This window comes from Cryptomeria japonica, chromosome 3, assembly GCF_030272615.1.
Source record: "Cryptomeria japonica chromosome 3, Sugi_1.0, whole genome shotgun sequence".
In the NCBI taxonomy this organism is placed as follows: domain Eukaryota; kingdom Viridiplantae; phylum Streptophyta; class Pinopsida; order Cupressales; family Cupressaceae; genus Cryptomeria; species Cryptomeria japonica.
The window spans coordinates 735209496-735235316 of NC_081407.1; the positions used below are offsets into that span (position 1 = coordinate 735209496).

General features: G+C 38.6%; 1 protein-coding gene across 4 annotated transcripts in view; it reads right to left on the minus strand.

Annotated features, from left to right (window-relative positions):
• Positions 1-1620: 1620 nt before the first annotated feature.
• The window catches only part of LOC131074915 (uncharacterized), a 168793-nt gene continuing 144592 nt past the window's right edge, over positions 1621-25821 (minus strand). For 3 of the 4 annotated variants that reach the window (XM_058011655.2, XM_058011653.2, XM_058011652.2), the window contains exons 9-10: positions 2207-2674; positions 1621-2049 (exon numbers count right to left, since the gene is read on the minus strand). In XM_058011655.2, the coding sequence (XP_057867638.2) occupies positions 1849-2049; positions 2207-2674 (669 nt within the window). In that variant the 3' untranslated portion in view covers positions 1621-1848. The remainder of the gene's footprint in view (positions 2050-2206; positions 2675-25821) is intronic. The other variant, XM_058011654.2, reaches the window with a different exon arrangement.

A 25821-nucleotide genomic window follows, 5' to 3' on the forward strand; every position in this document is an offset into this window, starting at 1 on the left:
TAAAGGTTTTTGATGTAGAATGGAAGTTAGTTCTTAATGAAGGTATTCACCATCCTTATATCCCTAAAATCCATGATTGAGAATGAATCTCACCCAATCGGATCATGCAAGCACCAACTGCATTAAATGATGCTCCTTTTTCTGCCAAAAGTTTAAATTTAAATTTTCTTTTACCACATAAGTTAGAGATTTTGGTCATTTCCTAACTTAACACATTTTCGCACTTTTGGCTGACAAACTTTTACACTTTTGGCTAACAAACCTTCCTTCAAGCCGCGTCACACTTTCACACTTTTGGCAAATTGGCAAACTTTCAAACCTTCTCATACTTTTTTGAGAGATTGTGACCTAGAAAACTTAGCAAAAATGTAACTTCTTGTACTTTCACACTTCTGGCAAACTGACGAATCTTACAACCTTGTCACTCTTTTGCACTTCGGAAAATTAACGAACCTTCAAAAATTGTCACACTTTCAGAGTTAGCAAACTTACAAACTTAGTGAAAATCATAACTTACCGAAAGCTTGAACCCTTCCCTTCGCTTTGCCACACTTCTGACAATTTCACAAACTTTCCAAAAAACGAATCTACCAATATAAAACATATTTCCCTTCAATGGCTTAGGAAATTGAAAGACAACTTCTAGACTTAAAAAATTTCATTGTTTGCCCTCTTCAACAATTAGATATCCAAAAGATTATTTCCTATTTTTCTTACTGGAAATAGGAAATGGGCGATAATATTACCTCTGGAAATAATTAGGAAGGGGGCATTATATTTTTTAACTTCTATACTATGTAATATTATCACTGTCACTCCCAAACAAGCATTAACTTGCACCAGGGTAATTATATATATATGACCTTGTTCCTTACTCCCCTTTCTCATTCAACTCAGCTATCAGGTTTGCTGGAAAGTGGAAAATGATGCATCATTTGAGTTCCTGTTTCTCCTCAATATGAGAAATTTTATGCATAAAGTGAAAAAGTGAAGAAAAGTTTGAAGGTCTAATTTATCTACGTCCAATCATTAATCTTGGAAAATATGAAATTTAAGACAATATTTACACAAACCAATTGTAACTTCTGACAGTATAATCAACTTGCACATTTTATTTATTTTCGCCATTTGTGCAAAAGACAAAATAAACTCTCCTCTTAAAAGATTTGGAATTGATCCTTGGTCAAAGCAATGAAATAAAGTTTCCCTATCGTGCACAGTTGATACAAGAAATAACCTTGAACCTATCACACTAAGGCAAATACCAAAATGAAATATAATAGGAAAATCCTAACATTTTCTTGAAGATTACCTAAAAATGTGGCCCTTGACCATGTTAATAATGCAGTTTGAATCAGTAACTGTTACCTGATACTCAAATTCATTCCTTTCATATCTTAGTATCATCTGACAAAAACGAAGCTCTAGCCCCCGTACTATTGGTGGCTTTCTAATCTCCAAGAAGTATTGTGCCTTAAACATAACTGCACTAGCATGGAAATTTCAACTCACAGATTCCCTATAATTAAGTATCAAATGTTAAAAATGAGTTCCCTCTTGTTTAATTAATTAACAGGAAAGGAGCTCATGAATCTTTCCACGAGCAATTTAGATCAGATGTATTAACTCAATAAAATATTATAATATTATTTTTTGTCTCTGTAAAAGTAAGCAATACAGCAGACAGGTATAGTATCTATACATACACCCAACAAATATTGTTTAAGAAGTTAAACATCCTTCTCTTTACAGTTAAGGATATGTGTGCATAAACTAAAACAATTTTCAGAATAAATTCTCCTTGAAACAATAACCCTGACATGTATACAAACCATCAAAGAATACAACCTAGTCCATAAATGTTGACATAGCAGCCAGAATCTTATTTTCTGAGAGTGTTTTTTTAGGTTCATAATTTAATGAATGGGGCTGATTACAAAAGGAATAGCATTTGCGTGTAAATAATGCCTCACACATTTGTAGTATTGAAGGATTTGCGTATTGCAGTGGGATATCATAATCTGCAGAATGATATCCTCCAGAATCCACCTGCCATGTTAAGATTCAGTTACAAGAATGCACGAGTTATATGAAATCAGCATATAGATTTATTACATTGATGATTCATCTGATCAAAAACTAATGCACATGCAAAGTACCATAATTAATACTGAAACTCGATGAAAAGATCCAGGAACTATTTTACCTCGTGTTGTTGTATATCCACTTCCTCTTGCTGTTGAGTCTCTTCTTCATCCTGTGTCTGTCCATCTTTTACTTCTTCCTCCTGCACCTCTTCTTCTTGTTGTTTTTGTGACCCTTTTTCATCCAGCTGCTCTTCCTCTTCTCCCAGTTGCATTAGTGATTCTTTTTGCATCAGAGGTTCCTTTTCCTCTTCCTGATGTGCTACTTTTACCAAATGCATTTCTAACTTTTTGTGCCCTGGAAATTGTTTCTTTCTGTTATCTTGTGTACGTTTCCCACTGCCCTCATTCTCGCAAATCTCTTCATTGTCTTGACCCCTGCCTTCATGTTTTTGACTTTCTACCCTCTGGTCATCCCCTTGCTCACCTGGATGGGCAATTAGATTTGCACTCGACACATGCTCTAGTTTGACTCCATCTTCATTACCGAGGAGTTTTCTAGGGAATTCAATTACCTGCCAACAATTGGACTAGGGAATCTTGATAAAAGTCTAGAAATCTAAATTATCCTGCATAATATGAACAAAAACAAGTTGAACTGCTTCTTTATAAACATAACAGAACATTCGCATTGCCTTTCATATGCTCTCTCTTGTTTTATATATATGGCTATCATCCAAAATGCATTTTGATGCTAAGGCTTTGATAGAAATAAAATTGTTACAAGAAAGAAATGTGGAATTTATAAAGTAAATCTATCATCTCATATAATGTTCAATTATAGGCATTTTACGCAAACAATGGGGATACCCTTGAAAGGATATTAAGGTCACGTGACAAAGGAATTTATTTTCAGTTTTGTTTGGCAAACATTTTGACATTTGCAGAATAGGAAGAATTAACATGGCTTGTTCATTATACCTTAAACTTCAATGTGCTTTCATTCCACTGAAATTCGAGGAATTAGCTTTTTTATTGTGTAATCTCAAAGATACAAGATTTGAACAAAAAGAACTAGATACCAACACAAGCATGTAGGGAAGTTTTCTGGCAAAAAATGTAATGGATATGATAGTATATGACTGAAAGCATATCATATCTTTCAGACTTGGTCTAAGTTCTGAATGCTGTTCTAACAAAATACAAGTTAAATCAGATCCCAGATCTCACAAACACATAAAGCTGGTAGAAGAATCTGATCCAGATTCTAAAAATTGAGACAAGGCATACAAGAGGCAAAAAACTAGAAACAGAACACAAACAGATAAACTTGGCACTGACATAAAGCAATATTCCATATATCACTATCCATCTCATTGTCATCACTAATACTCATTACTATCAAAGATGAAATATATGTTTGACAAGTTGTTGAAGAACTGTGGTTTTGTCTAACTCGTGGCAAAGAGAAAAAAAAAGCAAACATAGCCCTCAAGTTTTATGACCACAAAAAAAATGAAAATATTATATAGACATGGTGACAATGTAGTGTCTACTTTGCAATGGCTGAAAATGTCTTCGAACAATGGTTGTTGCAATGGCTGAAAATGTCTTACAATGGTTGCACTCTATAAATCATAATCCCTTTCCCAACTACTTTGCCTTTCCTTCCTCATCAAAAAATATACTGCTGAAAATCAGAAAATGCCTTCAAGCTGTGGAACTTAAAAAACCTCTTAACTAATGGAAGAAACACACACACTTATGCTGAGAAGGGGTGAACCAGTATAAGGCAATCTATTACTTTATTCAAACTTTAGCAATCACAATGAAGTAACCAAAAACATCCACACAAATATGAGACACGAGACTTTACATGGAAACCCTTTCAAGAGAAAACCATGACAAATAGCTGCTTGGATCTACTGTCCAAATCCAGCCTCAGCAAAACAAAATCTTCTTTACAAAGCTTTGTAAGCACCAACCCACAGGAGACACCAATCTCTTTCAATGAGAGGCACCAACCTCCCAATCTCTTATATAGAAGGCAATAACCTCCGAAATACAATATGAATGATATTTGAGAACTTCTTCTTGATTCCATTCTAAAATGTCTTCACAAATCTGCTCATAACCTCATCCAAATCTGTTTAATATCTCTTTCAAAAATCTGCCATAAACTTGCTTCAATATCTCTCACAAAAGAGATTAAATAGCTCTCATAAATCTGCTCAAATACTTCTTGCAAATCTGCTTCAAAACCTTCTTATTTCTGCTCTTAATACAAATAAATATTCCTTGAATTGTTTGTTATTTAACCCTCAAATTATCTTCTATATATACCTCTTGCAAAACACCCCATCACTAAATGAGGTGACTCTCCAAGAAGGTCGGCCAAGGCAGGAAGAAATAATTTTTAATAATTTAGATTTGCTTGCCCAAGATGGGCACTCAAACCAAGTGAAGAGAACATGAATATACTCAAAGGGGGAGGGAGAGGGCACGGGTGAATCAGTATTGTTGATGTGTTTTTTACGTACATGCGAACATAGAATAAAATACCATAAGTATCTTATCCTCTCTTGAACAAAATCTTTTGGATGCTGAAGATTTGCTTAAGGTTCATCCAAGAAAGACTCCAAGGATCCGAATGTAGGATCTCTACGTGTGGATAAGCCTAGTTGGTCGTTGTAATTACTGTTTCACCAAAGGGCATTTATGATTCAAAAAGACTCAACAATTGATTAGCAGATGGTATGCAGTAAGGATTTTCCCTAATACTACTAAATGATTTTCAAAAAAAGGGCAAAAGGTGAGGGTTTAGAGGGAATTCTAAACTACTCTAGCATGAATGGATGATGAAACGATATAAGTGAAACTCAACTAGTTATAGCATCGCCATACATGAACAACTTTGCTAGAACTAATGCAATCTTCTAGGGATGTTTTAAGGTTTTCAAATCACTGTCAACCATAGAAACCATCAATTAAATGCATATCAAGGGTTAAACAATAATCGAACTTAAAACACTTTTAAATGCTCCAGTTGACCACACAAGGCTCGCTTACAATCAGCAAGGAAGCTAGTGGTATGGATAACGAGCTTCACAATGTATCAAATACAACATTCCACCACGAAATCTAATACTAAAATTATCATCAAAAGATTAGCTTAAGAAGATAGAAGAACCATGTAATGAGCTTCAAGGATTGAGTAAAAACACCATAACTTCAATGTTTCATTAATCCAATGACCAAATAACAACAATTCTTCAAGTCTAACTCTTGCTATTATTGCTCTCTCACTATTCACTATTACTATCAATTGTTAACTATTAACTGCTCTTATTCCTATTCTCCTTATTAACCTTTACAAATGAAATGAGTGGAGCTTATATAGAGCTTCCATACACAATGAAAGGCCGAGATCGAATGGAGATCAAGGGCCATGATTTTGCCACCTAAACCCTAATTAGGGTTTGACATAAATGAAAACCCCATTTGGATAATCATTACTGTTGTCATTTTATGACACCCTTGGTCCATCAATAAGAACCGATCAGAGATACAATCCATGGACCAGCGCTACCTTAGTTGGTCAAGGAGAAAGTAGAAGAATCATGAAGTGTGAAGTGTTGCCTTGTCCGGAGGAAGTTCCTCTCTTGGCCTTTTCTTCCTTCCCCAAAACCTCGAGGTTTCGAGGTTATTTCCCTTTGCCTTCTCCTGTTCTCCTTCGCCGGAACCCCGAAGTTCCTTCCCTTTGCCTTCCCTCGCTTTTCCTTCCCCGAAACTCCGGAACCCCGAGGTTCCGAAGTTCCCTCTTTGTTTTCTTCTTTCTCCGGAACCCCGAGGTTTCTAAGTTCCTTCCCTTTGCTGCCTCTCCTTTCTTTTCCCGGAACTTCGGAAACCCCTGTTTCCAAAGTTCCCCTTTCTTTCCCCTCCTCTTTGGTTCCTCGGAACTCCGGAACCCCGAGGTTCCCAAGTTCCTTTCTCTTCTTCTTCCCTTTCCCGGAACTTCGAAACCTCGAGGTTCTGAAGTTCCTTTATCTTCTTCTTCCCTTTCCTAGAACTCCGGAAACCCTAAGTTCCAAAGTTCCTTTTCCTTGCCTTCTCTGGAGATCTGGAACCTCGAGGTTCCGAAGTTCCCTCTTCTTCTTTCTCTTCCCCGAAACTCCGGAACCCCGAGGTTCTGAAGTTCCTTCCTTGGCCTTCCCTTTCTTCTCTCAAGAACTTCAGAACACCGAGGTTCCGAAGTTCCTTCCCTCCTTGCATTTTCTCTCTAGTTCCCTCGGAACTCCGGAACCCTGAGGTTCCGAAGTTCTTTCCTTGTCTTCCCTACTTTGGCAACCCGTGTTTCCGAAGTCCCCGGACTTCTTTCCAACTAGCGACACTTCCGGATGGTGTGATCAACACTCAAAGTTTTAAATGCTCCGACAACTTTGGTGACTTATGCACCTTCTTTTGTGGAGCCACATGGGTGCATTTAATGTTTTTGGCAGGATTTCCATCAAGAGAGGTACAGGGCCATGCTTGTTGTAGTGACTTATGTCATGTCTGCATACTCTGACTTTGGAAGGTCAGTCAATCTACCTTCTCAGGGCTGCCTTTTGTAGGTATGGCTAGGTTGCTTGCATGTACAGAAGTGAAGTACATGCACTTCCATGCACTCCCAGACTGACATGCAGGGGTCATGATCACTCCTGTAACCAATTTTCTATATAAAGGTTGTTAAGCCTCATTGTAAAGGGTTCTCTCCCTGTTGGCTTGAGCTATTCTATGCTCTCCCACTTCTCTTGTATTATTTTGTATTTTGCGACTATAAGTTGGCCATTGGCCTTATAATTAATTAAAATCACCATTCTTGCCTTCTTTCAACTTATGTATGTTGTGTATGTTTCTTACCTTCATCATAGGTGTATGTTTTGTGGTTCTTCTCTCATATATGTTGTGTTAAATTTATTTCTGAGTGTGACTTGTGGGAAACCTTCTCCCCTCTTGACATTCAACGAATTCTAACCCCCATACATGCATCAGGGTCACTCATACAACTGAAGTTTGTGCATCTCCTGAGTGTTTCAATTGATTATTTGTGTCATTTCGAGTAGGGAGACAAACAATCTCTTCTTGGTGCATCACCTCCTTTTGTTTGAAGCATTTCTCTCTTCCCTTTACCTCTTCAATTTTTTAGGATAGACCTAAGAGTTAGTTTTGAAGTGTTGAGTTGGTTCAACACCTGCACCTGGATTGAGAAGGAAGTCGGCCTTCTCTGGAGATTCAACCCCCTTGTACAAGGTGCCACACTTCGGGGTTGTTTCCATGTTTCACAAGGTTGCAGAGTTGATATCTCAGCAAGGGTGCGAGCTTTTGTGATAACATTTTTTGGCATGCCCGATGGGACTTAATTTCGACATACAAGCTAAGGATTCGGTGTTGTTCATAGTGTCTCATCCTTTTCAGGCAGTCATCTCTCAAGCACTTGGCGACTCTGCTCAACAAGTCCAGTTCTTGTTCATGCGAAGTTCCTTCTCCGAAACTCCAGAACCCCCAAGTTCCCAAGCCATCAACTCCGGAACCCCCAGGTTCTGAAGTTCGCAAGTCCGGAACCCAAGCCAACTAAAGGTTCGGTGTGTTCTTCAGTTCATCAAGCCTTTGGAGGCAACATCTTTCAAGCACCTGCCGACTCTGCAAACATTTGGTGGATCTATGGTATGTTATCAGTCTCTGGTTGAGAGGGTCCATCGACTCTCTTTAGGCATTTTGATAAACAAGCTCCATCCCTTTCAAATGCTTTAATATGAGTTCATATCATGGGTGTAACTTCTATTCACACCCATTCTATGAGAATGCCAACCATTTTTCCCCTCCTTACCAACAGGACCAAACTAGGACTGCTCCTAGTTTCAACCCAAACAACTTCACTTCAGCAGCAAGTGGGTACTTTCCTAATGCTTGCCACCCACCCACCCCTGCTCAACCTTCTTGGCAACCCAACCAGCCCCAAGATGACGAAAAAAGGCAAATTGCAGAAATCAAAAGTGTGTTGCTTGATTTCACCAAGCAGCTGAAGGAGTTGAAGAGACAACAGGAGTGGGGTTTACAGCAGGATCAGCTTGCTTATTAGGCTCAGCTTCAGCAACAACAGATGGGAGCCCAAAGACAACATAGGGTGTTCCTTGCAAGGCAGCTTGCCTCTGCTAGGAAGCAAGAAATTGAGCAACTAGCAACCATAGAGATGCGGCTCATACACGTAGTATATATATACCAAGAATACAAGGAACATAGATTAGAAAGGTGCATGATGTAATTCTACCAAAAACATGACAACATTAAGAAATCCTGTAATGTCCCCAAGTAAGTTTAACCATTTAAGACATCATAATTCCAGCATTCTCAAAGCAAATAAAAATAGAAATTAACATCACGATGGAGTTCAACTTAAAAACCTTACTACTAATCTAAGTTTGGAAAGGATTATGATCTTGAATAGGACGCTTTGATACCTCAGCGTGACGATTCCCTCGGGGTTTTGGATCCAAGCCCAGGCCTAATTTTGGGACGACACCCTCAAGGTCTTACATGGGTCGCTAATCTCTACCCATCTTGGGATAGACGCCCGATGGTTTTACACAGGCCTTTCCCTATTCATTCATACAACCTTCCGACTACATTCATATTAAGGATTAACAATTTGTTTTTGTCTTGTTTAATTGTTCTATCTTGTTCATTTGCTAGTTACAGATAAGAGTTGGTATGATCAAGAATAAATGGTTCTGGATTCCTAACCTTAAGATATATGAATTCCAACGACTTCTTCATAAGTCGTGACTCTAATAAGAAACGCATCTTTATGTAGAGGCGTCTTCTATCCGTAATTAGTTATTAATGTAATCGGTGGGAGTAAATTACATTAGCAACTTTATGTATAAACAATGATTTCCATGATAAACATGTGATCCTCAATTACCATTTTGATCTTAGACTTCCTTAATATAGGTGCTGCCTTAATGTATGGTTTATTTAAAGGATGGGAAAGCAGACAGATCTGACATGTGTCAGATCTTGTCTGCCACTATATTGTTATATATTGTTTATTAATGTTTTTATTAGTCTTATTAGTTATTGTTGCCTTGTCAATATTACATTATGATTACCATGTAAATAAGAATATTAATATTATGTAATATTTAATGAATATGTATTATTGATGTAAATGTGTGTAATAATTCATTTACTATGTTTATGAAACTGATTACATAATACTATAGAGTTTCAGTCATAAACTCATATAATTAAATAACTGATACGTAAGTATATTCAGATATCAATCACTATTATGGGGACATCACAGTCCTCCCCACTCAAAATTGCTTGTCCTCAAGCAATTTACAATTATTTATCAATAAAAACACAAAGTATATATATGAACATACAAGGCATACATCAAGTATACACATGAATGTACGAAGACACAAAGCATACACGAAGTATACACAGATATTTGCAAACACGAAGCATACATGTGAATACACGTATTGTCAGATTTCTTCTTACTGACTAGAATGATTCAATGATTCATCTTTACCCTGCAGGATGGCAGGATCATAGCTCTGATACCATTGGTAATGTCCCCTACTAGGATTTGGACTATTTTAACCATAATTAATCTATTTCAAAGTACTAATGGCTTAAACTAACTTGATTAAGAGTCAAGGCTATCTTAACATGAAAACAAATCTGGGATGTTCTTTCTTTAGTCTATCAAGTACTTGCTAATTTACCATACTAGATAATTTAATCTTATTCCAATTCATTTATAAATCATTTACATATTTATTAAATTACTAGTTTTATGGATTATTATATATTATTATAGGGCAGTTTCTAAAAGATATTACATTAATTATATTTATTGTATTAATATCTGTTATTATATCAGTATCCATATTTATAACCCTTATATTATTCCTTATTGTGATTTGAGTATATATATAAATATATATATATATAGATGAATTAAATAATGTTACCAATAATTTATATATTTGCTAATAACCTATTATTAATACTACCACTGCAAAAACATTATTAGTTATGAATATATTTAGTGGCTGGTAATGGCAGACAGATCTGATGTATGTCAGATATGGTCTGCCACTGTCATGAAACTATGTATTACTATAATACATATTTTAGACTATGTTAATATTATTGTTAACATTCTGTATAAAGACATTATCGAGCTTTATATACTAAGCATACATATTAAGCACATCACCATGCATACCACTAGGAACAAGGACGTTCTGCCTGTAACTAAATAACAGTTCTGATCTGAACTGATCGATAATAATTTCATTTTAATGAGCACAGATTATATATCTCCATCCATTCCATGGTTCCCGATACACTATCTTCCCTCTCTAAATACGTATTGAATAGTTCCAATGCCCAGAGTAATATCTTTTCAATGGAATGGTTTTCTCTAACAGCCACATCCTCCTCTAAATATTATTAGTTAATTTACTTAATATCCTTTCCCTTAAACATACTTCTTCATAAATATTCGTTATAGTCTAATCGTAACTATAAGTTATTAATTGCTGACTATGTCTTACGTGTCTTAATTGATATTTGTTTGATAACATCATCCTATTTAAACTTATTTAATCGGAATTTGCTTAATGATATATATATATATATATATATAGACACTAAGTCACCAGGTTCGAATTCGAATTCGAAGTTCGACAGCTTTGAAATTCGAATGAAGTTCGATGAGGAAAAAATTCGAATTAAATTCGCCATATGTAATTTTTTTAAATTTTTAATAAATATATGTAATATATCTATAATATTATATTAAATTCTTCCTAATTGAAATTAAAATTGAAAAATCAATTAATTGAGCAATTAATTTTTCAATATTATTTTCCAGAAATAAAAATTATTTATAACACGTCATCTTTATACATTACTAAATTAAATTAAAATTATTGGAAATAAAAATATATTATGAATTTATAACACATCATCTTTATACATTACTAAATTAAAAATACATCTATCATAATTTTAATACATTATCTTCGAGGTGGGGGGCTCACCACAACTAAAGTATATCGAGCCTTTAATCATTATCTTTATATATTAATAAATATGTTTAACAAATACGGAGCAATATTTCATCAAATCGATGGTTTTCACCCATTCCTCTTGCCACTGAAGAGTAATCTCCTTTCCACGATTCGTTGATCCTGCGGACGTGGCAGGCTGGCGCTGTGGCGAACTGGGCGGACTGCAACTCCCGGCAACTCCCATGGGCGCCAAGCGAACTGCAACTCCCGTGGGCGCAAGGCGGACTGGGCGACTCCCGCAGGCAATGGCGACTCTCGTGAGCGTGGCAAACTGGTAGCAGTTGCTAGCGTGGGCAATGGCGACTCCTGTGGGTGTGACTGCAACTCCCGTGGCGCCTGTTGACGTGTATTTTGTACACAATCATACACAGAATAAAATACCAATAGGCATCTTATCCTCTCTTGAGAAAATAGTCTCTAACTGCTGAAGATTCGCATAAAGGATCAGTTAGGAAGACTCCAAGGTTCTGTTAGTAGGGTCTCTACGTGTGGACAAGCTTCCAGCGGTATGATGTGATTTGCTGTTTCCTTCAAGGGGTCTTACATATTCCGAAAGTTCAAAGATTTTACTAAAACTAAAGGAACTTTTCAAAAAATAACAAAAGAGTAGGGTTTGAAAGAGGTCTAATCTAGCCTAACCCTAGGAATGACTTCGTATGGACAAGACTTGGCAAGATTCAACCAACTTCAATTTCGCCATAAGATAACAACTCTATTGAAATTGATGCGATCTTCTAAGGTAACAAAATGATATTCAATGCATCAAAGATCAAAGATACTACCACGAAGGTACATATCCAAGATACAATAATGATTGAAGATTAAGGGACTCAAAGTATTCTCCAGTCGACCACGCAAGGCGTTCCTACAATCGGCAAGAAGCTAGTGGTTTGGATTGCGAATCCTACCAAAGATCAAGTCTCACACAATGTCCTTCAAATTAACTCACTACTTTGATTGAGCATGATTCAAGTAAATCAAACAACCATGAAGATAACTTAAGAAAGTTGCAACAAAACACCATAACTTCAATATTTTATTGATTTCCAAGTCATCATGTACAACAATTGCTTAAATTCCTCTCTTCAAAACTCAATCTTGCTACAAAATAAAATTGCTTCTAACTTCTAATCTCTTAGCTATCTCTCTTCTCTATTACATCAACTATTGACTATTAACTATTACCAAATGAAATGAAAAATGGGGTATAAATAGCATCCCCAATTACAATGAAAGGTCAAGATCGAAAGTAAATCAACGGTCAAGATCATGACACCCAAACCCTAATTAGGGTTTGTTACAAATGGCCTCCTTTTTACTGAACAATATTAAATGCATAGCCAAATATTAAATTTGGCACAAAAACCTAGGAGACATAAACCAATGACAAATAAGATGTCATGTCATCTGTAACAACCTTTCATCTAGAACCTTATTCCCTTTCCAATGTTCTTTTTTGGCATATGCAATGAATCTTGTCACGATTCCTTCGATTTCTGCAATTGGAATCTCGGGAAGATTCTTCATACTCTCTTCCAAGTGGATAACCTGATCGAATGCATCTAGAAGAGCTGCGTCCCAAGTAGATTCAAGTTCCTTTGTTCTTTCAATTAGGAGCATGGTGGCAAACATTTGATTATATTGCTCATCTGTAACATTTGCGTCCTTGCAAAAGATGACCTTGATTCTATCCTCTAGTTCTTGCATATCCACATCTGTCTTGACCTCGATCCTTCTGCCAAGAATGGTACGAAGTACCTCAAAGACTCTGTCCTGGATCGGATTGATCACCTCCTCAACTTGGCCACATCTAGTACTGATGTCCTCAAAGAAAACACTCTTCATATGGAGTAAGGTTGACCACTGAAACAAACTGTGAGATTCTCCCTCCAAAATCTTCTCTTGCGCTAAGATCTTCCTTGATGTATGTCTAATAACTTTCAAGACAGGAATGATAACATCCTTGGTATGGGCGAATGCAGCTACTGTTATCATCAAATTGTGGATTATCTCAAGAACTTGGATAGCTTGATGAATAATCTTCATCATCCTTGTTCCAAACTCTATGGCCACTGTATGAGATCTATCCATCCAATTACTTGTACGTTGAACCATGTTCCTGAATCTTTCTGCCTCACTGATTGATTGAAGCGGAAGTGCTTGCATTGGTGATCTAGCTGGATCCTAGCGTCCCAAAGGCTCATTGATGTGACTAAAATAAGTCCTCCATGCACCGACCTCTCTCTCAAGCTTTCTGTTCTTCTCCATTTCTTCTCTAAGCTTGTCCTTCAATGCCTCAAATGAATCGGTGGCATCATCTAAAGTCTGCTCAGCTGTGGATGGTCCTAGCTCAAATGTCTGTATATCATATTCCTCTGCTAGGATCTCACCTTCATATTTGTCTGCTGCCGGTGTAGCTATCTGCAATTTCCTGGATCCAGTCTCATCTCGAATCATCTTGGACATCTTGGTAGCCTTTCTCTTCTCTGTCACTTCCTGGGAATGTCCAACAAGGCTCTCTAAATCAATTGCACTGTCCTCGTCCTCTACTACGATCACCTTGGTTAATCTTTCTTTCAACCAATCTGGGATAATCGATCTTGTTTCTTGAACTTGAATCTCTTTGTGCACTATTTCTTCTTGTCTGGGAGGAGATGTCATTTCATTATCTTCTTCTAACTCATAGTCCTGGAGAGATCCATTTGGTGAACCATGCTGTGCCTGTCCTTCTTCCTGCCTGTCATTCTGTACCATAGACTCCATGGATTCTTCCACTTGAATTGTTCTCTTCTCAGGTCTAGAAGAAGTACCGGATAATCGATCTCTGTTAGCCTCTTGTTTCCTCTTGGAAGACTCTTTCTTTTCTAACCTTTCTTTTCTCTTCGAACCCCTTGGATGGAGATTGCCCTCACTGGCACATCGAAGGTTTCCTTCACCTGAATTTCTAGGATTAGGATTGCCTTCACTCACACTAGCTCCACCTTCGGCTGGTTTCTCTTCCAAAGTAAAAGACATAGCTATGCCTTGTTCTCTCAACTTCTGATGTTGTATGTCAACCCATCTGCGAGTACAAGACAAGACTGGTGCCATCAAAGTATCTAGATCCATGACCTCGGGCTCATTCCAATCTAACCTTATTGTTTTGCTTTCTCGATCATAGGAAGACTGGACATGTCTGCCACTGTCCTGAGCTTGGTCGGCCACTCTGTAAATCCTGCATTTCCTGATGAAATCCAAAGGCAATCTAGAATGCATTTTTCGTTTCACTTCAAAATCATCTAGGAGACTCATCATAAAATCTTCAATTTGGTACTCATGTCTAAACTTTCTGCCGACTGTCTCCTCTAAATGTCCATGTGGATCAAAGCTTTCTCTCAAAGCAAAAGATGAAAAAGCATACAAGTCTAACTCCTTCTCTGCGTCATCCATAGCTAAAGCATTAGGACATACCTCAACTGAATTACCCAAAATGATAGGTACTGGAACTCCATTCTGATGCCTGTGTCTGAATGCCTTCACATATGCTGCCAACTGTCTTGTTACTTCAAGTAACACAATTCTGTCTGTCGGATATCTCGGCAACATGTATGGAGGTAAAGGACATCCATGTACTCTAATATAAGTGAACTTGGGAAACTGAATGAACCAAGCACCGTACCTCTTTATGAATTCCTGTGCATCCTGAGATAATCTGTTGTGAATCCCACCTTGTAACGTCCTGGTGATGTTCATCGTGAAAGTATCATTAACTAACTTGTAGTTACTTCCTGGCGGATGATGCAAGTAGGCATAGGAATCACAAGCTCTGACCTCGCCGGGTCCTCTTCCAATCACTCCTCTATGAGGTAGTCCTGCATACTCAACACTCCTGATCAAGGCATAGATGACATATGAACTCATGTAGAAAGACTTAGTAGCCTTGAGTCTTCTCAACTGTACGTCCAAGCAATGGCTAATCATCCTAGCCCAATGTATGGTACCTTTTCCCTGAACGATCACCTGGATGAAGTAAAACATCCACTTCTCAAAATATAAGGCGTGAGGGGCTCCTATAACTCGGTTGAGCATGGTAATCAAATCCCTGTACTCCTCCTGGAAATCAATCCTGTGCGGTGTGTTCGGGACCTTGCTCAGACGGGGACGGCTCTTAAGTAGCCAGTTCTTATTGATAATGCTTAGACAAGCATCTGGATCATCTTCGTACATTGATCTGGCTCCTTCTATGCTCTTGTATATCATGTCCCTGTGCTCTGGAAGATGGAAAGCTTCACTTATAGCTTCCTCTGAAAGGTATGCCAAAGTGTTTCCCTCGTTGGACACGATTGTTCTGGACTGTGGATCATAATGACGAGCACATTCGATCATCAACTCATGGCACTAAATAGCTGGAGGAAAGCCTGCCGCCTTAATGATGCCACTTTCGATTATTCTCCAGGCGACAGGTGATGGCTTACCAATGTAAGGGACATCTCGAAACTTCTTCGTGCTAAAGTTGCCCAAGTTTGTATCTCCAATATGGCTCCACTTAGACACGATCTTGGTCTCCACTTCTTCGGTCTTCTGATCTTCTTTCATGAGAGCTGAACGACTGGTGGATGCTCCCGCCTTCGGGGTTGCCATACCTACACAACATTTCATAATGAGAAGCTAGATATAGATTAGAGAATAAATTTTAGGAAACTTCATGATAAGTCTTTGAGTTATCATTTCCTAAAATAAAACGATTGAGCCAGGAATTCAAAAAAAATCAAAAAAAATCAAAATTTAGGTAATGACGATCAACTAATAAAACAATAAAATCAAATCGCCATACCTCAAATCGAGAGCTAACTCTAGAATAATCCTAGGCAAAATTGACGTATAAATAGCTTCGATGTGATCTTCAAATAAATGTCCTTCTTATCAATATCGCCACCTTTTGAGTTGTCCTTGACGTGATCTTCAAGCCTTGGCAAATGTAAACTTCAAGTTCGTAGCGCCTTGGATTGATGTTAATGCCTTGGTTAATACTTCGCACCACCTTGAATATAATTCGCATTTGAACACAATTTCGCACTTCTCCCTTTGATCGCATATGAGATGAAAACGATAATGTGAAAATAATGATTTTCACCTCCCCTTTATAGCGTTCACCTCTCACCTCCATATAGGCCGACTTGGTAATTAATAAGGCAATTTAAACGATTTTTAAATAAATAACAAGGCCGACTCTCACAAACCAAGTGCTCCTTTTGAATTTTATTTAATTAATAAATAATTAATTAAATGCCTTTATTATTTAAATAAATAAATTTCGATTTTTATAAAGGCAAAATAATTAATAAATATTAAGCGCAAATTTTAAATGCCATTTTTAATTAAATTTTCAATCTATCGATTTTAGCATTTAAAATAAATTTAAAGAAATGTGTTTGAGCGCCAAATTTTGAAAATGGAAGATATGTACCTCATCGCCCTGGTCCCTTGGAGAGGGACAGGAGCGATCCATAAATTTTGTCATGATTCTTGCAATTTCGACGTCCAAAGTCTCTATCCTTACGTTCAAATCGGTATTTTTGTTGGGTCTTTCGAACTTGAGTGTCTTGCATGTGTGAATAAATGCATCTCATGACCATTATCGCCCTGGTCCCTTGGAGAGGGACAGGAGCGATCTCCATTGTTTTTCCTTAATCTTGCATCTTTGATCTCAAATTTCCATCATGAGGCAAATAATAACCTTGTTTCTTCATTCCATGCTTGTTTCATTTAACCTTTACAAGGCGCATTTGATGTTAGGAAGAATATCGCCCTGGTCCCTTGGAGAGGGATAGGAGCGATCCTTATCTTCTATTTTGAAATTCCTCTTTTTTGGTTCTAACTCCTCGTTCATTGCCTTCCAAATGGCGTTTTAGACCCTTTGTAACTTGTTTTGTTATGATCTTCGAAGGAACATGAATGCTTTGGCAAATATCGCCCTGGTCCCTTGGAGAGGGACAGGAGCGATCCTCATAATTTCTCTTTAATCTTTGTGACTTCGAACTTCAATCTTTGTTATGATGGACAAACAATGCTATTCTTTCGCTCCCCTTTCATTCCACTTGAATTCTACAAGGCGTTTAGTATGTTGGAAGGATCATCGCCCTTGTCCCTTGGAGAGGGACAGGAGCGATCTTGAAGCTCTAGTCCAAATGCATCACCTTTCAACCTTGGTTCTTCGTTCATTGCCTCTTAAAGGACGTTCTTGATCTAGCGTGAACTTGCCTTGTCTTGGTTTTGACGGAACATGAATGTTTTAATGAAATCGCTTTGGTCCTTGTCCAAAGGACAGGAGCGATATAGGCTCTTTGCTTAATTGATAGCACTTTGACGTTTGGAACCTTTGTAAATCATCTTCAAATGACACCTTATACCTTGTGTAATCCCAAAAACCTTGACTTGACATGAATTTGAAGAAAAATGAAGGATCCTAAGCAAATCGCCCTGGTCCCTTGGAGAGGGACAGGAGCGATATAGCCTCTGTGTTCACTTTGATGATCATTTTACGTTTGAAGTCTTTGTATATCACCTTCTAATCATGCCTTGGACCCTTTACGACCTTGCAAAACCTTGACCTTACGTGATATTTGAGAGATTTGGCTAATATAATCAATATCGCTCTGGTCCCTTCCTGAGGGACAGGAGCGAATTTCAACATTTTGAGCTCGTCTTTGCCTTGTTCAACTTGCAATCGCTATCATCGTGCAAAATAAAGTTCCTTGATCGTTCTTGATCACTTGATGCTTGATAAACTTTCAAATTTTATGCCTTTATGGAAATATCGCTCTGGTCCCTTCCTGAGGGACAGGAGCGAATTAGATGTCTTGGTGAGGTTCCTTCAATATTGGCAACTTTGGATACTTCGTGCTTGATTGAAATGTCTTGAAATGTCCTTGCCTCCTTGTTCTTCATTTTGGAGTGGCTTGAACTTGGAAGAATAGCAATATAATCATCATATCGCCCTGGTCCCTTGGAGAGGGACAGGAGCGATCTTGCTCTTGTAGGCTTCACTTTACTTCATATCCTTCAAAAATTATATTCAATGGATTCGCAATGTTCCATTCCATTCATCTATGCCTTGGGATCGGTTGTAACTTGGCAAGAAAATCATCTATAACAAAAATCGCTCTGGTCCCTTCCTGAGGGACAGGAGCGAACTTAAGCATTTTGGTCCTTTGATGGCATTTGGTAATCTTCAATTTATCATCAATGAGTTCATTTCACCTCCTTCCTTGCCTTCAAACATAAACTTGACTTGATCTTTGCCTGAATTTTGTCTTGTGAAGAACTTCGCTCTGGTCCCTTGGAGAGGGACAGGAGCTACAATGTACTTCGCCCTGGTCCCTTCCAGAGGGATAGGAGCGATTTTGGCATTCTGGACCATTTTTCTTCATGTTTGCACTTCAAGTTATATTCATTTGATAAAACATATCTCCTCGGACCTTTTCGAATCGTCAAGTCATCAAAATCCTGCTAGGACAAAGCAATATTTGATTTGTAGCTCCGGTCCTTCACTGCGGGACAGGAGCGATTTTGCTCCTATAGGCCAAAATAATATGATTTTACACATTTTATCACTTCACAAGGCGAAAACAAATCATTTACAATGCCTGGGATCAAAAAATAAAAAACTCAAAATTTGGTCAAAATTGGTCAATTGGTCAAAATTCACATTCCATCATCAACACTTAGACAAATTTAAGCTCTGCATTCAACATTCCAATTGAAAATAGACCATTTTGGCGAAATCATTGCATTCGAAATTGCATCCTACGAAAGGAAGCTCAAAAAGCTCTCAAAATTGACTGGATTCTGGCCTGAAAAGACGGCAATTAAAACCCTAAGGCTAGACCCTAAATCCAGACAACTGAAAATCTAACAAAACCCCAAAAAGCAAAGCGAAAGGCGAGCGAAAAACGAGCAAAAAGAGGGGGTCCCCATTTGCATGGGGCGATGTGTGAAATGGTCACAACAGCGCCCTATTTATTAAAACCGCGACGAAACCCTAAAACGCAAGCGAAAAAAACCTTTTTCGGCAACCCTAAACTTTAATTCGAATTTAATCGAATTTTTTAGGGTTTTTGCAGAATGTTTCAAGTTTGGCGAATTTCGAACTTCCAGGTTGAAATTCCGCTGAACCTGGTGACTTAGTATATATATATATATATATATATATATATATATATATATATATATATATATATATATATATATATATATATATATATATATATATATAATTAGCGCCAAAATATGCATCGCTACCTTCGATATCATAGTTATCTTTTTTCATATTCGTGCTTCCCTTCCTGACATAATCCTTAACATACTATAGTCTCTTTCCTTATGACTTGTCTCTTCGATAATGGAAGAAATATAGAACACTAAGATGTAATATTATAAGATAAAACTACACTATAAAGTTCATCACATTAATAATAAATATATTAATTAAAAAAAAAAATTAATAAATAGATATTTAATCATTTCAAATAATCTTTGGTTTCATAATTATCATATTAATTAATAATAATCACTTTATTTAAGATATATATATATATAACGATCAAGGAGGGGATATGACAGTAGCTCTAGAGCAACATGCTAGTCTTGAGGAGGGCACAAGGGGTAATGTTTTTACTACAGATTGGATGGTGGATGGATCGTGCCATGAACCTAAGGTTGTTGCATTCTGTTGCCAGGAGGAGGAAACAAAAACAAAGAGACAATCTAAAGATTTTAGTTCTTCTTTTGAGGCGTCTCATAAACCTGAGATTTGTGCTGATGAGTTGGATATCAGCACATGTGATTATGATGCATGTTGGTTCTCCCATCCCTGAAAGTGATGATGTTGAATATGAAGTCTTCATTCAAGGTGAAGATGTTTCTTTTGGCATTAAGGATGATGTGCCTAAGCTTGAATGTTTCACTTGGGACCAACATACCAAGTTTGATGATGTTGAGCAACAACATGTTGGTCATGCCGACAGACTTTTGGTTGCTCAACTTGATAGTATACCCGAGCTTCAAAGTTTCCAATTTGATGTGTTTGAAGAGCTCCCTTGTGCTGGCCAAGATAGAGATATGGTATACTTTTCATCACCATGTGAGTTTGAGGCCTTTTCCTTTGGTTTCAACTCACACCAAGAGGAGGTCGGCTATTGTAAAAAAAATGATGCCCCCTTGTACAATAGAGATGCCTTCTCTTTTGCAAGGAGTAGATCTTTTGATGCTAGCCAACTCCTAAAAAACTTTCCCCTTGCAACTATGTGTATGCTTCATGCATCCCTGGATGTCTCAGGTGGCTATTTTCTATGGTTTCCCTATGGTGGCAAGGTGAATGGCGAAGTATTCTTTCACCACATGAGTAATATGTGTGATCTAATCATGCATACAAGAGACTTCAACCATTGCAGCTAGATGGTGAATGTAACAATGGTATGAAGGAGATCAGCTCCTTCAAAAGGTTCCTCTTTGACAGAGGAAAAAGCATCAGTTGCCTCTTATTGTAACAATGTAAATATTAGTTAGGTTTCTTGTTTTCCAAGAAGCGCATGAGCATAGGTTGTTCCCCTTCAGAATGGCTGATCTTGATCCTTTGCAGGTTACAAAGGAGAGAGTTTTCTTTTTTCTTGTAGTTGTGACTCTGCGCCCAATGGATTACACAGGCTACTGATCTATATGCTTAGCAGGCAAGCATCTCGCAGAGGTCGCCAAAAATGTTGTCATTTTATGACACCCTTGGTCCATAAGTAAGAACCGATTAGAGATACGATCCATGGACCAGCGCTGCCCTAGTTGATCAAGGAGAAAGCAAAAGAATCATGAAGTGTGAAGTGTTGCCTTGTTCGGAGGAAGTTCCCCCCTTGGCCTTTTCTTCCTTCCCCCGAAACCCCGGACCCTTGAGGTTCCAAGGTTCTTTCCCTTTGCCTTCTCCTATTCTCATTCCCCGGACCCCCGAGGTTCCAAGGTTCTTTCCCTTTGCCTTCTCTTGTTCTCCTTCCCCCGAATTCCGAAACCTCGAGGTTCTCAAGTTCCTCCTCTTTGCCTCCTCTCGCTTTTCTTTCTCCGGAACCCCTAGGTTCCGAAGTTCCTTCCCTTTGCTGCCTCTCTTCTTTTTTCCTGAAACTCTGGAACCTCGAGGTACCGAGGTTCCAAAGTTCCTCTCTTTCTTTCTCTTTCTCTTCCGTTCCCCGGAACCCTGAGGTTTCGAAGTTCCTTTGCACAGTTCCACCTTTTCCTTTTCCTTACTTCTCAGTTCTCCGGAACTCCGGAACCCCGAGATTCCGAAGTTTCATTAGCTTGCCTTCTTCGAAAACTTCGAAACCCCGAGGTTCCAAAGTTCCCTCCTAGCCTTTCTTCCTTCCTTTCTCCGGAACCCCGAGGTTCCGAAGTTCTCTACCTTGCTTCACTTTCTTCCTTCACAGAACTACGGAACCCCAAGGTTCCGAAGTTCTGAAGTTCCTTTCCTCCTTGCCTTTTCCCTCTAGTTTCCCCGGAACTCCAAAACCTTGAGGTTCCGAAGTTCCTTCCTTAGCCTTTTTCTAGTTCTCCGGAACTCCGGAACCCCGAGGTTCCGAAGTTCCCTGTTGCATCTCTTTCCTCTTCCTCGGAACTCCGGAACCCCGAGGTTCCGAAGTTCTTTCCTTATCTTCCCCACTTCGGGAACCCGAGTTTCCGAAGTCCTCGGACTTCTTTCCGACTGGCAACACTTACGAATGGCGTGATCGACACTCAAGGCTTTAAATGGTCGAACAGTTTTGGTAACTTATGCACCTTTTGTGGAACCACAGGGGTACATTTAATGTTTTTGGCAGGATTTCCATCAAGGGAGGTACGGGGCCATGCTTGTTGTGGTGTCTTATGTCATGTCTGCATACTCTAACTTTGGAAGGTCAGTCAATCTACCTTCTCAGGGTTGCCTTTTTAGGGTATGGCTAGGTTGCTTGCATGTACACAATGTCGGGTGCATGCACTTCCTTGCACTCCCAGACTGACATGCAGGGGTAACGATCACCCTTGTAACCATTTTTCTATATAAAGGTTGTTAAGCCTCTTTGTAAAGGGTTCTCTCCCTGCTGCCTTGAGCTTTCCTATGCTCTTTCTCTTCTCTTGAAGACTTGTAATTATTTTTGCATTTCTGCAACTATAAGTTTGGCCTTTGGCCTTTGAATGAATTGAAATTACATTCTTGCCTTCCTTCAACTTATGTATGTTGTGTATGTTTCCTTACCTTCATCATAAGTGTATGTTTTGTGGCTCATCTCTCCATATATGTTAACTTGTTTTTCTGAGTGTGACTTGTGGGAATCCTTCTCCCCTCTTGACACTTAGCAAATTATAACCTCCATAAGTGCGTTTGGATCACTCATGCAACTTAAGTTTGTGCATCTCTTGGGTATTTCAGTTAATTCCTTGTGCCATTTCAGGTGGTGAGAGGAACAATCTCTTCTTGGTGCATCACCTCCTTTTATTTCAAGCAATTCTCTCTTCCCTTTACCTCTGCAACTTTTTACGATAAGCCTAGGAGTTAGTTTTGAAGTGTTGAGTTGGTTCAACACCTACACCTGGATTGAGAAGGAAGCCGACCTTCTTCGGAGATTCAACCCCCTTGCGCAAGGTCCCACACTTCGGGGTTGTTTCCATGTTTCACAAGGTTGCTGAGCTGATAGCTCAGCAAGGGTGCGAGCTTTTGTGATAACAGTTCCTAAGTTCCTTCCCTTTGCTGTCTCTCCTTTCTTTTCTCGAAACTTCGGAAACCCGAGTTTCCGAAGTTCCCCCCTTTCTTTCCCCTCCTCTTCGGTTCCAAAGTTCCTTTCTCTTCTTCTTCCCTTTCCCGAAACTCCGGAACCTTGAGGTTTCGAAGATCCTTTTCCTTGCCTTCTTTGGAACTCCGGAACCCCGAGGTTCCGAAGTTCCTTCCTTAGCCTTCTCTTTCTTCTCTCCGGAACTTCAGAACCCCGAGGTTCCAAAGTTCCTTCCATCCTTGCTTTTTCTCTCTAGTTCCCCCGAAACTCCGGAACCCCAAGGTTCCGAAGTTCTTTCCTTGTCTTCCCCACTTCGGGAACCCAAGTTTCCAAAGTCCCTGGACTTCTTTCTGACTAGTAACACTTCAGGATGGCATGATCAACACTCAAAGCTTTAAATGCTCCAACAACTTTGGTGACTTATGCACCTTTTGTGGAGCCACAGGGGTGCAGTTAATGTTTTTGGTAGGATTTCCATCAAGATAGGTATAGGGCCATGCTTGTTGTAGTGACTTATGTCATGTCTGCATACTCTAACTTTGGAAGGTCAAACAATCCACCTTCTCAGGGCTACCTTTTGTGGGTATGGCTAGGTTGCTTGCATGTACATAAGTCAAGTACATGCACTTCCCTACACTCCTAGACTGACATGCAGGGGTCATGATCACTCCTATAACCAATTTTCTATATAAAGATTGTTAAGCCTCATTGTAAAGGGTTCTCTCCTTGCTGGCTTGAGCTATTCTATGCTCTCCCACTTCTCTTGTATTATTTTGTATTTTGCAATTGTAAGTTGGCCATTGGCCTTATAATTAATTGAAATCACCATTCTTGCCTTCTTTCAACTTATGTATGTTGTGTATGTTTCTTACCTTCATCATAGGTGTATGTTTTGTGGTTCTTCTCTCATATATGTTGTGTTAAATTTATTTCTGAGTATGACTTGTGGGAAACCTTCTCCCCTCTTGACATTCAACGAATTCTAACCCCCATACATGCATCGGGGTCACTCATACAACTAAAGTTTGTGCATCTCCTGGGTGTTTCAATTGATTCTTTGTGTCATTTTGGGTAGGGAAAGAAACAATCTCTTCTTGGTGCATCACCTCCTTTTGTTTGAAGCATTTCTCTCTTCCCTTTACCTCTGCATTTTTTTAGGATAGGCCTAGGAGTTAGTTTTGAAGTGTTGAGTTGGTTCAACACCTGCCCCTGGATTGAGAAGGGAGTCGGCCTTCTCCAAAGATTCAACCCCCTTGCGTAAGGTCCCACACTTCGGGGTTGTTTCCATGTTTCACAAGATTGCTGAGTTGATAGCTCAGCAAGGGTGCGAGCTTTTGTGATAATAGTTACCATGAATCAACCAATGAGAGAATAACACATGCTGACACAGAAATCGGGGAAGAATCCTCCAATAGGAACGTGACATGCCAAATGAAGTCATAGCAAACTTTCGTCTAGAATTTCATTTCTTTCCTCTTTCTCCTTCCTAGCATACTCGACGAATCTAGACGTCATGCTCTCAATTTCAGAAATAGGAATCTCAGGTAGATTCTTCATACGCTCCTCTAGGTGAATCACCTCATCAAAAGCTGTAAGAAGTGAGACCTTCCATCCATGCTCAAGTTCTTTTGTTTTATCAATATGATCCAACTGTTTTTCTATGATTGATCCATTTTCTCCTTGAAAGATAACCTTTATCCTTTTTTATAATTCTTGAATGTCCACATCCGCTTCAATTTCCATTCTTTTGTCAAGAATGATACACATTACCTCAATGATCTAGTCATGAATAGGATGGATGGTATCTTCCACTTGGTTACATCTATTAATCACATCTTCAAAAAGGAGTTTCTTTATTTGAAGCAAGGTTGACCACTGTAAAAGATTAGGAGTTGATTCCTTCCTAATTATCCCTTCTTGTGCCAGCACCTGTCTAGGTGCCTTCCTTATTGTTTGCAAAACAAGAATGGTGATGTCCTTAGTATGGACAACGGCATCAACTGTCATCATGAGGTTATGAACTATCTCAAGAACTCGAATGGCTCTTCAAAGTATTTTCATCATATTCCTTACAAACTCATTAGCCGTTGTGAAAGATTTGTTGATCCAAGCCTCTAGAAGTTGTGCTGAATTTCTCATTTTCTCCATGTGATCAACTGACTCGATAGAAAGCAAAGGAGGTGATGTGGTTGCCGGACTTTGATGTCTCAAAGGCTATTGAAACTGCTGAATATAGCTCCTCCATGCACGTACCTCTTTCTCCAATCTTTTGTTCTTTTCTATTTCAGCTTTTAGCTTCTCATTTACTGCTTTTACAGATTCAGTGGCTTCCTCCATGGCTTGCTCGAAAGTGAGTGGACCCAAGTCGAATGTCTCCAAATCATATTCCTCTACCAAGATCTCATCTTCATTCTTATCTACGGTGGGAGTGGCAATCTCTATCCTTCTAGAACCTATATCATCCCTTATTATCTTAGACATCTTTGGAGCTTTCCTTTTCTCAATGACCTCTTGAGATCCATTTAAAAGACTATCTAAATCAAATGCTTGTTCTTCTTCTTCTTCTATCACTTCTTTGGTAAGCCTTTCCTTAAGCCATTCGGGAATGAAGGATCTTCCTTCTCTTACTTGTACTTCTTCAGGTGGAGGTTCATTTCTAGGAGGAGAGGTTACTTCATTATTATCCTCTTCTTCTTCATCATCACAAATCTGAATATGGAAGACTGGGTGTGATGAATCTTGAGACATTCTTCCTTGTTCTGGCTTGTCATTCCTGTCATTTTGTATTGTTGACTCTATTGATTCATCTACTTTGTGGACTACATCTTCATTTCTTCTTTG